Source organism: Nothoprocta perdicaria, unplaced genomic scaffold (genome assembly GCF_003342845.1).
Source record: "Nothoprocta perdicaria isolate Ctin4 unplaced genomic scaffold, notPer1 scaffold_25, whole genome shotgun sequence".
Lineage (NCBI taxonomy): Eukaryota > Metazoa > Chordata > Aves > Tinamiformes > Tinamidae > Nothoprocta > Nothoprocta perdicaria.
In genome coordinates, this window is record NW_020455477.1 from 4,942,275 (window position 1) to 4,957,169 (window position 14,895).

Genomic DNA, 14,895 nt, shown 5'->3' on the forward strand with positions numbered 1-14,895 from the left:
GGACCTGCCTCCAGGCACCCTCCTCTTGCTCTTCCTAGCTACATTTGAAGGTTCATCTGCCTCCCCAGCATCCGTTCAAGAGTGATGATGATCAACCCTCAAGGAAGAGAAATCCCAAGGGCAATTTTGTCAACTGGAAGTTATACAGGAGGCTTTCAAAATGGTACAACAAGAGAAAATTAAGAATAGGGTAGAAGACTATAACGATCAAAAAGTTCAAAGAACAGAGAGAAAGAGGGAAAAGTCACTCTGACACCTTTTAAAAGGCAGAAACCCCTGCAGAAAAGGAAGCATGAAGACACAAGTATTGCAGCACAGCTCCTTGGCAGTGCACTCATGTTACACATTCCCTTCAGATAGGGCCTTATATAGTATCAGTATGGAAAAAAAGAACAGCATTCCAGCAGGAGTATTAGCTGAACAGCACTGCATGTCTCCATCCAGAACATATTATAAAAGCATCACAAGACAGGAACATAAGTCATCTTTCATTTCTTAATTATTAAATGACATATTTTGTATTCTTTGGGTTATTCAGCTTATACTTGGATCATATTTTCAAGTTTTTATTCACAATGAGACATTAAAAAAAGAATGTGAAATCTTTGAACAATAAAAAATGTCTCACAGTGTGGCTGTTTAATTAAAATATAAAAGGTAATGCAGTTTGCCAGAGAAACCCGGCTTGATAACACAGAAGCATGGCACATCTCTGAAATGTGCTTTTCTACTTCAGGCATCTGATCTGGCCGTTACCAAGAACTTATGTCCTTGGTTCACAATGGGGTAGTATCTAGTCATGGCTGTTGAAAAGAGATATGTAGGAAGAGTCTGAATAATTAATTCTTTGAAAGGGAGAGCCACCCAGAGGCCAGTACCTAATGAAAAGAGGCTGCATGCAAAGGAGAAAGTTTTGAAGGGTACGGCTGCAGACTCCTTGTTTATAGCTTATCTTCTGGTAAGCGAGCGCTGGAGGCGGCCCAGCCCATGACCAGCTAATCTCATGTTGTGGCCTTCTTTCTTCTCAGCGGAGCTTTACTTGCTAAAGCCCTTCTTAAGGCTCTTTAATCAGAGGAAATATTATTTGAGCAGCTTCTTGGGATTGTTTGTCCTTCACAAAAGCATCTGCGAGCAATTATGGGGGAACGTGTTAAGCTGCTATCAGTGCGATGTGGAGGCAGCCCGCTCGGATGCTCTGCAGCGAATCGTCCCCCAGAGAACCTAATGAAAGAACAGTCTGATTTAAAGATTAAGATTAGAGAGAGGCAGAGGCAGGATGGAGGAAACTGCAAAGTGAAATAAAGCCACCTAGGGAACTTCAAGAGGGAAGGAAGACAAAGACTTTTTTGATAGAAAATTGCCCACTTAAATGCTGGTGTTCCAGAGGTCTTTCAGACTAGAACCAATTCAGAGGAAATAAAAAGAGGTTTTCTGTGAATTGACACCTGCAGATTCTGGTTATATTTATACTAGTATCAGTCTGGTGTGTCTCTGCTGTCTTCAGYGGACTTAACTTGATTTCACTAGTATGAACCTATGAGCGAAGTTTGATTCTGTCCTCAGTTATATTACGCGTTTTTGCCTTTACAACCCAGCAGTTGCTTGTGTCTATCCTGCAAAAAAATCCTGTCAAGTGACAGTTCAGATGGAGAACGAAGGTGGCTGCTCTGAAGGAAAGAAGTCCAAATAGTCCATAAAGCTTTGGTGAGCGTGGCCACCTGTCCTGCTGGTCTCCTAGCCAGACCCCAACACTCATGGATTGGAGTCCCAAGTGTAGGAGTTTTTGTGCTTTTAGGACTTAATAAGGTAGAGAGATTAGCGAAAGTAGATGATATAGTGTAGCGTAGGGCATAGAGCACAGGGTATGGCGTTTGGAAGATCTCGCGATGTCACGGGAGTTAGGTGCATAATTAATTTAGACAGTTTACTGATAACCCCATGCCATACAAGGTGAAAATTTGAAATTAGTGTCCCGATTGGGCAGTAGGTGAGTTCACGCATTTCAAATGGAGTATTTAGGCAAACTGAACTACACAATAAAYGCCATTTGCCGCATCCTCCACGTTGGTGTCAGTGCTCTATGGCCCCGGGGCACGAATAACCCCAGGTCAGTCCAGCTAGCGGACGAGGCATGCCGACCCCCTTTTACGGCAACACCCAAGTGTTCACCAACAGGCCCCAACAGGTCCTGGTGGGGGACACAGACCGCTGGCCCATGATGCTTTCCTTGCTGTGGTGGTGGCACATACCCTGCCCTCTCAATCCCTCCACCAGCAGGGGAAATACCTTGCTTTTCATAAAGACACAGATTAAAGATAATAATACTCCTTTACAACATGCATCGCATGTGCTTTCAATCAGGCTGTGCTGTGAGGGAGCGCTTGAGGGATGGGGTGATCCATTTCGGGCAGACCTCCTTCCAGTTATACAAATGTCTTGCCTTAATGGGGTACATTAATAGAGCTATCGACTGCCTGGGCGATAACTCTTGCCTCAGAGTACTGTTAATGCATGGCAGGTCAATATGTCATTAATAGATTAAGCCATTCTTTTGTTAAAAAATAAAAGATATATGAAGTCTCTGTAATGCAGCAGGCACTGCCGAGGAGAGAACTCGATAACATTCTTAGCAGCAAAGGAGAAGTTACATTAGGTGTCTTGGCTCTTGAGGAAAAGACAAGATTTATGTGCTTACAATAGTCATTCGATCTTAACTTTCGACAGGCTTAAGTACCATATTCTCTTCCCATTTATTTTTGAGTTGCGTGTTCATGAACGTGCCAGTTTGATAGCCCCCAAGGCAGAGAGCATCTGTTTGCCTATAAAGGAAATATATTTATAACACTGACTTCCAGAAACTGCTCCCAAGAGAGCTCTTCGGTCTTCGCCTTTGGGGTTAGCGGGGGGACAGCAATGTCACCCCCATCATCTTGTGCATGCTATTAATGAGGCTGCAGTTGRCCGGCGCAGGTGGCACCTGCGATGGGTTTTGCTGTCCCTGAATTCCACTGGAAGCCCTTTTTGTCCCAGCATCACGTTCATGATGCTGGAGTCACTTCCGATCCTGCAACAATTGCCCCCAGAACTAACGTGATGTTGTCAGTGATGTCCTTATACTGTTGTGCTCAGGTAACTAAATTCCGTCTGGGATAAAATCAGTGTTTTTTTTTTTTCTTTTTCCCGCTCTTCACTGTTGTTCGCTGATCACCCACACGCTGTCACAAGGCGTGACTCGGGATCCAGGATCCAAGTTTTCCTGTCGCTGTTCCCGCGCGGCCCCGGCGCGCAGCGCGGCTGCCCCCTAGCGGCGCAGCCGGGGCGCTGCTCCCCGCGCGGCCCGGCCTGGTCCCGGTCCCGGCCCCGGTCCCGGCCCGGCCGGCGTCGCGGGGCGGCGCCGGGGCTCAAAAGCCGCGGGTTCGGGGCCGGGCCGCTCCTAGGAGCGGTGTGTTCGGTAGCTGGTGCGTGGCTGCCCCTGCGGTGGGGAAGGGCCTGCAAAGTGCAGAACAGAGTTCACGTGCGTCGTTGGGTTCGCTCGGGATCTGCTCAAAATGTGAGTCTGGCTCTTGCTGGGAATGACCGACACGGCACCCACTGCGCGTCTTGGTTTTTGCTGCAGTGGATGCATGTTTTGGAAGGGAGCTAAGTTGTGGTTCAGGTGTGGCCAGGAAGCCGGGTTTGGTGGTAGCCGGCTGTGTTTGCACGTTCTCCGGCTCTCACATCGCAGTGCTGGGCRTTTGGGGTCTGTGCGAGGGGTGAAGTGCAGCATAACTTCAGCGTCTCCATATGGGCTTGGGAGGTTATATAGGTGAGTATTGCTTGGGTTAAATCGTGCTAGTAAGAGGATTGCTGAAAGATGGCGAGTCAGGCCCCTTGTGATCCTGGGGTATTGGGGAGGGCGGCTGTGTAGAGCAGCTGATGGGATTTGCTAGAGGAATGAGCAATTCCAGGCAGGTTTCTCTGCTTGACTATTTCTGCTTTATGATATGTCCCTTATAAGCTGCGTGAACACATTCTCTGCCTCCCAAAAATCAAATAAATGAAGGTCATTCTCAGGGAACACACTTAATATTTTCGTGTATAGTCTTATTTGCATTAAATCAAATAGACAAACAGAACTGTGAGCATAACCTCATTCTTTTTTTTCCCTTATTTTTGCTGTGGAGTGGGTGGTAAGGAAGGGTGGAAGGAAGAAATAGGGAAGCATTTTTTAAAAAATATTTTGGTTAATATTGATTTTTCTAATATTTATAATAGTAATTTTCTCATATGAGCTATAGAAAGCCTTTTATAGTGCTATATCTAGGTCAATCATACGTATCTAGTCTATATATGACCTTACTGTGGAGTTTCACTCTTAGTCATTGGCTTTTAGTGGATCAAGGTCCACTGACATCATTTTTATATTGGCAGTGTGTAGATGAACATAACTGAGGTAAAAGTATGTGTGTGTCAAGTAAGGAAGAGCTCAAAAAAGGGTGGAGATTGTGGTGGTTTAACACTTTAAATTAATTTGCTGGTGAGCTCCAGAGAGAGGCTATGCAGCTGGGAGAGGTGCTGCTGCAAAGAGTTAAGCAACAGCCCCGTCAGTATATTACTGATATAAGGGAAAGTGATTTTTCCTATTGTGGCTTTGGACCTGGCTGTGCAGGAGCTGATTAGCATTTCAAGATCTATCTTTGTGCATCAAGTCCTTGATGCAGAAGGAAGCAAGATAATCTCAATCACTTCTCTTCTGTAAGGTCTTTTTATTGCAGTCTGCAAATTTCAAAAAAAAAAAAAAAAAAAAAAAGGTGATGAAAAGCAAAAACTGCCTGGGAAGCTTATTGCTGGGTGAGGAGGTATGATGGGGACAGAGCTGAGTCGAAAGCAAAAAAAAAAAATATTACAAAGAATGAAAGTATAAAGTTGCTTCAGGAATAGACTGGGGGCAGAATGTGTTCTGCTGTAATGTGTGTAATGGATCCCATCAAGAATAGTGGGATAATTCAGGTCGAAAGGGATCACAAGGTGCCTCTAGTTTGAGCTCTTACTCAGGCAGGATCAGATATAAGATCAGGCCTTGTTGCTCATGGTCTTGAAAACCGTCGAGAATAGAGACTGGACAATCTCCTGCACAACCTGTGCCAATGCTTGAGTGAAGGGTTTTTTTTTTTTTTTTTTTTTTTCCTTATATCAATTCAGAGCCTCTTTTGTTTCTATTTATGCCTATTATCTTGTCCTCCCACCATACACTGCTGTGAAGAGCCCGGCTTTGTCGTCTTGATGACCTAGAACTCTGTCCCCCAGTGTGGCATTTCCTCTAGGGGAAATATCTGGATTTGRATGTTTTGGCTATTCTGCAACAAATGCCATTTTTCAGGGGAGTGCTTGATATAAGTTTCTGYTGGCTTCCTGAAGAAGTCACTGGATGTACTAATCAATGTTTTTGATTACAGATGAGGTTCTTGGCACCTCAGGTCCTTTTTGTCTCCCTGGCCCCATATCTTTCATGATCCCTATAATTCTTGAGCCTTAGTATGCTGAGGGGTTTCTCTGGAAGATACAAATAGTTGTCCCCCTGCTGCTTACCACATCTGTTTATGAGAAGAAAAACGGAGTTTTCTGCATGTTCCATAAACAATGTCAGATAGTTATTGCAGAATGGCTGCAAATTCTAAGACTGAACTTGCACCGTCTCACACCCCAAATGCATCAATTACAGCAGTCTGGGGAGAGCTTCAGCTTGGGGTGGCTGTTAGCCTGATTGAGAGGCACTATTTTATACTAATGTCTTGTTTTTAARAGTGCTTCCTATCTATCATTGGGCAGCAGTGATGTAAATTAGGGCCTTTTACTATTCTAGAACTTTTGGAAATGTTAGAGCTGAATTATATCTGAAGGGAGGGGGAGAGGGAGAGAGAGGAGGTCTTTATTCCCTCTACAAAATTCCTGCACTTGGACATCATAGTGGGTGTTTATTTTCCAGTTTCTCTAATGTTGTATTTTTACAAACATGTTTCAGAATTCCAAAATATCATTAAAGAGGAGTGATAATCAGGGATCTCCTCTTGTATCTGTGACTGCCAGTTGCTGCTTGTGACTCTCCAGACTGCAGCAGAATTATTTGTTGATTCAGGCTGAAGAAAATACAAACAGGAGTGGGTTCATGGGAAAGGGTAAACACCCATGTTTAATTAGTCTGCTGTAGCCTTTATGCTTTTCTGTTACCAGATTAGAGCCAAGTATAAATCTTCTGCCTGAACTGCACACTGCCTGAAGTAAATTTAATGGGAAGGTGAAATCAAGAAGGCAGCAGACGCTTTGTTATGAACAGGCAACAATGATGATCTTGAAAGGTTTCTTCCTAACACTTATTTTCCAGCTGTTTATATTTCACCGCTTCACTCTCTTGAAACCACAATAACTGTAATATTTCTAATCCAAGTCTTACTTTTTAAAAATCAGATTTATTCAAGCAAAATTCTCACTTCTGTTATGAATACAGATCAAGTTTGGCCTGAGCTGTCTACAAATACTTCTGCTTTCAAGTTGTACATTCACAGAGTTTTAAATTCCAGAAAAATTAGGCCTTGCCAAGCCTATTAGGCGGTCTGGAAAAATTTAGGTAAGTGAATGTTGCATGCCGAATATGCTGCGTTCTGAATATATAAAATGTGTTATTGGCATTGAGATTCAAGAGAACCCAAGTGAAGCCAAATTAAAAATCCCAGACAAAGCCAATGTTATGAAAACAATCACTGCTCCTATACACAGATAGCTGGGGCCTGGCTGGGAGTGGGGTTGCTGATCTAAGAAGTGAATATGATTTCAAGAGGGAAAAGCAAATCTCTGCTTTCCCTGCCACTCAGTTCCCCATATGTTGTTTCTGCCTTAGGATATTTCTCTTAGGACTTGCTGTTTCTTCTCTTCATTAAAGTTTTTATATTATCTTCCTTTATTCTTCATGTACATGTTTCATTCTTGTCCTGATGTGTGCATTATGCAAAAAGACTCCATATTCAAGAGGTTTGATATTATATTTATATATTTATATATTTATATATTTATATATTTATATATTTATATAGCCCTGATGCCAAGGGCAATATCTCATGTGAGAGCTCAGAGAGTGAATCACCTATGTGTACAGGCATTACTGGGCTGGGGAGTCCTGCTGCTCTTCTGCAGTCTCACAGAGCTCTTGACAGTTCTTCTAGAGGAGAGAAATGTCCAGTGGTTGGGGTAAATGAGACGAAGCACAGGAATAGTCCTAACGAGATCCAGAACCAGCCTTATCACAAGAGATAAGTCAGCATTTAACTCAGAGTATGATCAGGATGCAGAATTGTACTGAATTTATTATTCTGACCTTAGTGGATCTCTGTGGATGTGAGCAGAAGCAACTCCAGGGGCTGGGGTCCTACTGAGATGGATGTTGCTGCARCCACTGATGGGAAGAAGCGTGAGCTGTGTGGCCATCCAAGCTGCGATGCTCACGGACCCCCCGTGGAGCATCCGTGTCGGGATCATCCAGCTCGTGACCGCGCAGCCCGGCTGCTGCTTCTCTTTTGCCCAGGTAAGTGTGTCCCTGAGCTCGGCCACAAGCCATGCAGCCTCACAGAGAAATACACAGGGGCACACGGAGGTAGACCAGACGGTTATTGGATGTGTTGTGGAATACTGTGTATTCCAGGCTTTTATAACTGTGGTTATAAAAAACGTAGTAGCAGTGACCCACAATAAATTCGCAAGGAGTTTCGAATTGAGCCRCTTAGCAAGAACTTCAACTAAAAGATTCCCCTTGGCCCTTACTAATGACTTTGCTCTTTTGCACATATGCCACTAGGTATCAGTGTTCCCTCCTTTATGCCCTGTGAGATTTWAAATTCTTCCTGTCTTGTTAGAAAGCTCCTTTCCTGCAGAAGTTCTTTTTTTTTAAAGCATAATTTCAAGCAAGAAAATGGTTCCCTTTCTTGAAACAGATCGTTCATGCTACAGAATAGTAGAAAGTTGTTCATATTCGTCACAAACTAGAAATGAAGGATGGAATTTATTGAGTGTCTTAGAGCTTACTCTTTAAGAGTATTGGCTTTTCCATTGCTGCATCCCCTGATAAGGAATTATGTTATCTGCCTGACACATTGTGAGGGATATTGACTATGCAGTGTCAGCGTTTTTTCTGTGCTTGTAACTGGGAAAAATACAGAGCAGTGATACCGACTTCAATAATAACAGCAGAAGGTGTTCACTTACCCTATGACAATGCAGGAGATGGCAGTTCCCAAAAAGGCATAGGTTAAAATTGATCCTAAGTTACGAAAAAAATGTCTCTGGAGAGGAAAGTTTGACAAAAAGCCTTTTGTTAATAGAGCAGTAAAGCCAAACATCGCATATGCAAGTGGGATTCCATCTATTCCTGTGCCTGTTAGAGCCAATAGTTTGCATGTCCAATAAAACAACGTAGGCTACAGAGGATGCTTTTGAAAATACAATTCATGTTTTCTGCCTGGAATGTATTGAGTTTCCTCTTTTATGTATGGCCAAATGCTGCACAATGAACAGAAGTTCACCTTGAAGGTAGCTGATGCAAACATTGCCATACTCAAATCCCTTGCCCAGAGGAAGTCCATGATCATATAAAAGTCTCATGAGCTACTGCCTGCCTGCAGTGTCGACAAAGTGGCCTTTTCTCACCACTGTAACATGCCCAAACTGCACAATCAAAGCAAAAGGGAGCAGAATTAAGTCTACTTATTTTCCATATTCCTCCATTCTTTTCCAGGTTACTGCTATGCAACACAATTAACTGACTCTTTCTCTGTTACTAGCCTGTYGGATGTACAAAAGTAGCAATCACATTCATCTACTTTCGTAAGATAAGAAAGAAGCACATACCTTTTTTAAACTATATCCAGCATGAAATATAATGGGTGGCAACAGAATGTTGAAGAAGATGGAAGGATCAAATGTCATCTGTCAGAAAGAAGAAAGGAAATTGTAAGGAAAAAGAAAGCAGCATTGCATTTAATGTACTAGGTTTTTATTCTACCTTTTTAGTAGCATTTTTCTCAGTGTTGGCTTTAATGAGTCACATATGAATGTCTGGAGGTCAGAATGTTATATGGAGTTATTTTCATGTAATAGTATGACTGTGTTCCTAAGGCACATATATATATATGTAAAAATACTACTTGAATATATATATATATATGAAATACTACTTGAATGTTTAAAATATGAACTAGAAGGAAATGAGCCATGCAGTGGTGTACCTGGAACACCTGCAGGTGATGTTACCGCTGGCAGTAATACCTGCRCTTCAGACCATGCAGCCTGGGAGCTGTGCTTCAGGCACAGGCTCCCTCTTCAGTCTCAAGAAAGGTGCAACCTTGTGCCTCAGATTCCTGCACACAGAATGTCAATAACAGAAAATACCGGCACTACCAAAAATCCAAACTAATGTTTCTCTCAAACCGTATCTATTATGTTCAGGTAGAGCTTACTAATATTGCTTAATGAAGGTCATCAGCTGAGAGGATATGGTTTCTTGCACTACTGCATATGAAGTGTGCACACCTAGACCCTCTTCATTCCTTTTTGACAAGTTAGCCTAAGAGTGGTACATTTCACCTCACATTTTTTAACAGGCAAGGAGAATGCCTGTGGTTAGGTAACACAAAAAGATGTGATGTGACTCATTACGCTGTGATGTTATCATCAGCTCTGCACAGCTGCCAGCTCAGTTGTCACCAAGTTTCTTACTSAATCCAATAACTGCTTCTGTAGCTTCTTTTCCCTCGCAACATATCTAGTAAAATGTAATCTGTCCAGTCCATCAGTTTGGGCTGGCTGCAGCAAAGCAAATTTTAGGCTTTCCACAGCAGCCRGGTGTTTCTCCTGGCTAAGGAAATGTGAGTTTGGCAAGGCACAATCGGTCCTTTCCTGCAAAAGCACCGTCTGATGAAACTGGAAGCTCACAAATGGCATGAAGCCTTTTCTTCCGGATTTAATGGCTTTGACACTTCTGTTAGAATCGATTATTCAATTTAAGGGTTTTAAGGTGTACCTAATTATTAGCAACTCAGCTGATTTAACAATATCATCCTTATATTTTGTTTTTTCTGTGCGCTGACATTGCAAGTTGTACTGTCATAGCAATGAAACTGAAACATCTTTGTGGTGACAGCCATGWAGACCTAGAGAGCAGCTTCTTGACTTTCTGTGTTAGCAAAAACACAAAATATCTCTGAGCCTGGAAATCTGAAAGGAACTAACCAGGACTGTTCTTCTGCAAGAAAATGATAGGTAAAAACTTAGCTCCATGGTCAGAGAGCAATTGACTCTCCTTTCCTGCATGTTCCAGCGTGTTGCTAGCATAAAGGGGGATGAATGGTTGGGATAAAAGCTGGATAAACCAACTTTACACTAGCAGAACATTCCCTTAAATTGATTTAAAGATGTTAGAAAAAGACCAAAATGCAACAGAATATGTTAACCATCTCAGTCCCTGTATGTCATTCTGCTYTCTGGATGCCATTGCAGGAGACTGTGGAGGAACTGGTTATGCACCTGGAGTTCAAATAAAGTACATTCTTCAGCTAACCCTGTATTTCACATACTTCACGCAGATGCATTTCTATCAAATCTGCTAAATAATGCTAGATGCACGTGGCATTGGGCAGGGGAAAAGCCATTTCTCCCGCTCCCCRCGGCCGCCAGCTCGAGGCGCAGGGAGCAGCGGCGACGTTCGGCCCCAGGGCTTCGTTTCACGTAACTCAGTAAAACAGAATCCTGTTGAAAACCACAGCGTTGCTGGGGAAAAACATTATTTTAATGAGCCTGTGTAATTTGCTGTTTTGACACTGGGATATGTTATATCAATATCTTTAAAAGCAACACAGTATAATTAGCGCAATGGCTGGCAGCTCCTCTGTTTGGATAAAGTGACATTCTAAGGCTAGAGTATACTGGGTGAATTATTTAGCTTCAAAAGAATAAGATCTACAAAACTACTGCTGTCTTCTTGCTAATGTATAGCTCGGTTTGATAAACAGGAAGTGAGGGCTCAGCCTTTTTTTTCATTCTGCTTACTTTGAATTATTAAGTTGATAAGAACTAGCTGGCAAATGTGTTAGCAACTTTAGCTATGCTGACAAAATTATGGAAAATAAGAGAGAAAATAAATTCTTGTTTCACTTAGAAACTAACAGTCTCAAATGCTAATTTTGAAATCAATTCAGCAAGCAAGATAGCTTTATTTTTTTCCATCGGCATCAGAAGCCCTGCCTGCATGTCCTTTTATTATGAAGTATCCTGTAAAGGATGCACATTTGTAAGTCACGGCACAGATTATTCTTTCTGATAAATGCACATAGAAAACTTTTACGCTGAGGTCAGGAGGGAATTGCAGTTGTACAAACAACCAGCGCACGGTGCAATCCCGTTCCCTGCTTTCTGTGTCAGTGCTTTGCCAGGCAGAGTTTTTGTCCCTTCAATGCTGGTGAGTTCTTCCCTCTCTTCTCCTCCCTTCCTGCTCCCCTTTTCTCCAACAGGGCATTTCCCAGAGCATTTTAAGGGGAAAAGGTGTGAAAATTATTGTAGGCTGAGCCTTCTGTCTTAATCTGGAGAGATTCACATTACTAACTGCACGATGGAGGCTTTTAACGACCTTGCAGCAAAGTAAGGCTGTGAAGAGACAAGCAATGCCCTCTAAGGGCAACAGGAATTTCTGTGCTCCTACTTTCTTATGGTACAAGCCAGCTTTGGTAGACCTGGTTTGGCAGAGATGTTCAAATGCAGTGTGTTAGCACGTCTAGTTTGGAAGCGCAACACGTGCTTTGACTGAGACAAATCTCTCGCAGCCAACGTGCAGGAAGAAGGATGAGGACTCAGCACGTCTGAGCAGGGCGCCCCAGCGCTTCCTGCCTCCACGCGCTGAGRAGCAACGCGGCAGCCCCAGGCAATGGGACCCGCTGCTGAAGTGCTGCTGCTGCTGCCGGCCTCGAGGTACTGGAGCTCCCCAGTGCGCTTTATAAGCCAGGCTTAATGTTCTTTAATGGTTTTTAATGATAACCAGTATAATACTATGCTAGATATGCATTAAGAATACTTGGGGGAAAGCAAAGCAATATATTTCAATATTGTAAAAGAAAAAAGTTAATTTGAGGAGTTTAGAATCTTCACGTGAATATTTGATGCCTTTGAGCATAAAATCTGTTTTTAAAAAGTCCCTCTGCTCTCATGAGTTTTTTAAGTTGCTTTTTTTTTTTTTTAGGAAGTTCACATTACAGGAAGCAGAGGTTGCGTAGGTGTGTGAAYGTAACGATTTCTCCTGGTAATGTAACGATACATCTATTCAAGTCGAACTGTTTAACACTGACAAGAATTTTCTCAAGGCATTTTCCGTGATTGATGAGGGAAACGCGTGGAGCCTGGGTGGGATTTGCTGATTTGCCCGCGCTGCCTCCAGAGCAGCAGCAGCAGCTCCAGCCTCTTCAGCTGGTCGGGATCTTGGCAGGAGCTTTGGTGGCAGCTGGTGGGGTGGGAGAGGCACATATATGTGTTCATGCACACATCTAGCACGCTTTGGGAGAGGAGTATCACGCAAAACACGAGCAGTGTACGTTATTAAGGTAATACTAGCAAGCTAAATATTTAATTGTTGCACACTAGAAAACAGAATAAAGGCCATGACCTTGTAAAGGACTCTCAGCTTCCTCTCCCACTTCCTTTTTTGTGCCCTGCCAGAATTGCCAGATGACTGTCTGCAGATCTCCAGGGAAATGCCCGCTACTGCAGGGATGCACGGGATCCCTGTAGAAGTTTAACTTGTTTGCAAGCTCATACAATGTAGAATGTCTCTCTGGGGTCTGCAGTTACCTGCTGTGCACAGGGGGTAACTTCCCCTTCTCCATGCTGCTGAAACCAGTCGTGTTTTGGGCAGAGGACAAGGAGAGGTTCCCGTGAGGATTACGGAGTGCTGGTGGGGTGGGCACAAGGATGAAACCCGTGTTTTCAGGGAGTGGAGCTGTCATGCAARGGAGCTGAGGCATTTAGGCTTCTAGCATATGGCTGGCTGAATTCAGAGCTCAAAACCAAGTGATGATCGGGTTTCTACTGCGTCTTACTTCCTTTTCCTGTTCTCTCTCCTTTCTTACCTTTCTCACCCTAAGTTCAGAACAGCTTCTCACTCTCTGCATCACATTTTAACTTAACTTCCTTTTCTCTCTCAAGTGTAGAAATGAAAGAAACATCTTATACAGTTTAGAATGAAAAGAAGATAGTTTCTACCTTTTGAAGAATTGCATTTCCTTGGTGACTGTTGACATTGTGACGACTGATCTCCCTTTTGTACTGATATTCATAGACTTGGTTAGTTATATTAATGAGCAGCGTGGATGGCCCAGATTTCAGCTTTTCACATTCATAAACAGTTCCACTTTCAACATCTGATGGTTTTGTTGCATATCGTATAATTAATCCCATTACAAGCCCTGGAGAGTGAAACACACACAAAAAAAACCAAAGAAATTCAGAGATGCTTTACCCTTTACTGACCTGGACAAAATTTTTCCTCTTCTGCTGTACTTGTAGCCACAAGTTCAGTAGATACTTAGAGAGGAGGATGAGTGCATAACTGAGCACTATCCCAAGCACACATAAGTCAACCAAGCTCTATTCATGGAGGCAAAATTCTGCCACATTACCCAGAGTTAATATCTTAGTTCAAGTAACATTWATGGAATGCAGTTTCTCCTATAATCTTTTTTTTTTTCCCCCAATATTGTTCAGGACCACAGATCATATTCGGACAGAGATAATTTTTAACTAGGTCTATCTATAATATACTTTTTGTCCTACTGCTTCACCTTCCCAAGTGAAGCACGTATTTTGCAAATCATTCTTTGTAGTTCATTTAAAAAGAAGGTTCAGGAAAAATCATAGTCATTTTGAATGGCGCTAAAAAGCAAAAGATTAAGAATGTTTAGTTCCCTTGCAGTCCATTTTTCCATGGTAGATTATTTAACCATGAATTTTTTTCCCAGAATTTATATGGACTTAATATGTAAAAATACAACATTTGTACACCTCATTTTCTAAAGATCGGTTAGGAATGATACTGCATGAGCAGTATCAGTCAAACTGCATCAGTTTGACATGGAAAGTAGGGAGCTGTTGGTAAAAAGAAACAAGTTTCAGCAAGTGTCACATCAGTTAAGGTGACGGGTAACTGAATGCAGAGGCTTATTGAGGGTGACCGAGAGCACGCAGGGTAGAGCGCACGTCTTGTGCTCTAGGAGCCCAAGTCCAAGACAGGTTTTCATTCCTTGTTTTTAATATATTTTTCCTTTAAATGTATTACCAGGTGTTGACTGAATTCATTTTTAAAGCACATTTATTTACAAGCTGTATTGAAACAGGAAAAAGTGTCATTATAACCACTTTTTTCTTTCTGTCCTTTGCAGTGAACTCTCCCTGCAACAAAATCCCCTGCCAAACTCCTGAACCAAACAGGACTGAGTTTTTTTCTAGGGTGCTGTTAAATGCCTTGCTTAAGTATAGACACTCAGGGATGCAGTTTTGTGCATTACATGATTTTCCCAACTATTTTAGAATTTCTTAAAAAGTTCTTCATTGGCTTAAGAATGACATCCCTTCCTTCATCTATGCACTATGAAATGCTGATTTCTAATATAAGCCAAACGTGTCCTTCATCCTTTTTGGGTTTCCCTTCCTATCTGATGTACTGCTCCCTGGAAGCCCCACTTCAAAGGCAGGTGTGTCTTTGTCCACCTGGATCTATTGATCACAGTGAAATCTATTCAAGCTGAGGATCTAATGAGCAATCAGAGTTGCTAATTAATCTAGCAGATAAAAGAGCACAGATTTTTTTTTTTTTTTTTTTTTTTTTTTTTT

General features: G+C 42.4%; 1 protein-coding gene across 1 annotated transcript in view; it reads right to left on the reverse strand.

Moving 5' to 3' along the window:
* The window catches only part of SLC9A9 (solute carrier family 9 member A9), a 94,097-nt gene that overhangs the window by 75,653 nt on the left and 3,549 nt on the right, over window positions 1-14,895 (reverse strand). The window contains exons 2-4 of the mRNA XM_026040099.1: window positions 13,270-13,472; window positions 8,875-8,952; window positions 8,233-8,309 (exon numbers count right to left, since the gene is read on the reverse strand). Of these exons, the coding sequence (XP_025895884.1) occupies window positions 8,233-8,309; window positions 8,875-8,952; window positions 13,270-13,472 (358 nt within the window). The remainder of the gene's footprint in view (window positions 1-8,232; window positions 8,310-8,874; window positions 8,953-13,269; window positions 13,473-14,895) is intronic.